The 1332-nt window shown below is 59.6% G+C and overlaps 1 protein-coding gene across 1 annotated transcript in view; it reads right to left on the bottom strand.

Moving 5' to 3' along the window:
* VAV2 (vav 2 guanine nucleotide exchange factor) overlaps positions 1 to 1332 on the bottom strand; it is a gene marked incomplete at its 5' end in the record, with an annotated part of 44690 nt that overhangs the window by 22851 nt on the left and 20507 nt on the right. The window contains one exon of the mRNA XM_010832765.1: positions 624 to 733. Within this exon, the coding sequence (XP_010831067.1) occupies positions 624 to 733 (110 nt within the window). The remainder of the gene's footprint in view (positions 1 to 623; positions 734 to 1332) is intronic.

The raw sequence follows: 1332 nt of genomic DNA, 5'->3' as shown, positions 1-1332 counted from the left end.
ACCACGACATTTTTGGATAAATACTTGAAATTTTTCACAATAGAATATGGGGAGAAAATTACAGCCCCTGGAAGCTGCGGGACTCACTGCCTGGCTGCCACCTCCTCTGATGTGCCTCATGTGGGACCCCGTTTGAGCCTCCCAATAACCCCAGAACCAGCATCGCCCTTCCACCAGGAGGGGAGGCGAGTGCACCTGCCCGGAGGCCCCAGGCCCAGCCGCCCAGGCCTCAAGGTGTGATGTGGCCGGGGACCCCCGTGACCAGCTTTCTCTGTGGGACAACTGGGGCTCCTCCTGGATTTCACAGACAAATGGTTCTGGGGCTTTCCTCAAAGGTGACCATCCGCAGCCTGGAAGGCCCCAAGGACCCAGGTCAGCATGAGTCCGTCTGGCATCATGGCCGTTCCTGGCCACTCGCTGCCCAGCCAGACAGGTGTGGGAGGCTCGGCTCCGGGGGCTCTGGCTGCTGGTAGATTAAGGATCAAGAATGCCACCCGGGGAAGGGGACTGGCTTCACCCAGGGCGACAGAGACAGGCTGAGCCTCCGGTCACTTGAAGGACCTCTCATCTGAGAAGCCCACGCGGGGCCAGCCACCCGCACACCCCTGCCGTGGCAGACTCACATGGCCATCTCAAACTGCTCCATCCACTTCCTCTTCATGTCCTCTGTCTTGCAGAAAAACTGGAAGCCTTGCTTGCCTTGCAGGTGAATGAGATAGAAGCCGTAGGACCACTGCGGGGAGACGGGAGCATGCTTGAAACAGGCGCGGGCATGCACGCGCGTGCCCTCTAACGAGATGTCCCGGGGCCCCTCCAGGATGGCGGCCCACCCACTTCCACTCCCTAAATGTGATGCCAGAAAAACTCACTGGTCTGAAGTAGAGCAACAGAAAACACACAAAAAAAGGCAGAAGCGGCCATGGGCCACGGGAGCAAAGCCGGCCCAGCCTGCCTAGCCCTTGGCCACCACCAGGCCGGCCCAGTGCTCGGGGCCTCCGGAGGGAACCAGGAAGAAGGGTTTGGGAAATATGAGCCCGTTTGTGTCAGAAAAGCTAGAGGGGAAAAGGAAAAGAGGGCAAGACGGAAAGAAGAAAGAGAAGATGGCAGAGAGGAGACAAAACCCCCCAGCTCTGAAAGCACCCCGTCCTCAACCTCCAGGGACCGGAGTGTGGGAGGCAGGGGGCGTCACTTCACACCCTCAACTGCAGACAGATCTGTGATCATCAACATGTGTCGTCTCATAAGCCAGAGGCCAAGGCGAGGCCGAGGGAATGCCATGAGCTCGCCTGGCTCAGGCCCACCCAGAGCCCCCAGACCCACCCGGAGCCCTCA

The sequence above is a fragment of the Bison bison genome, unplaced genomic scaffold (genome assembly GCF_000754665.1).
Source record: "Bison bison bison isolate TAMUID 2011002044 unplaced genomic scaffold, Bison_UMD1.0 scf7180017862242, whole genome shotgun sequence".
NCBI classification, from domain to species: Eukaryota; Metazoa; Chordata; class Mammalia; order Artiodactyla; family Bovidae; genus Bison; species Bison bison.
The sequence above is the reverse complement of the archived record's forward strand: the minus strand, read 5'-3'. Positions and strand labels throughout refer to the sequence as shown.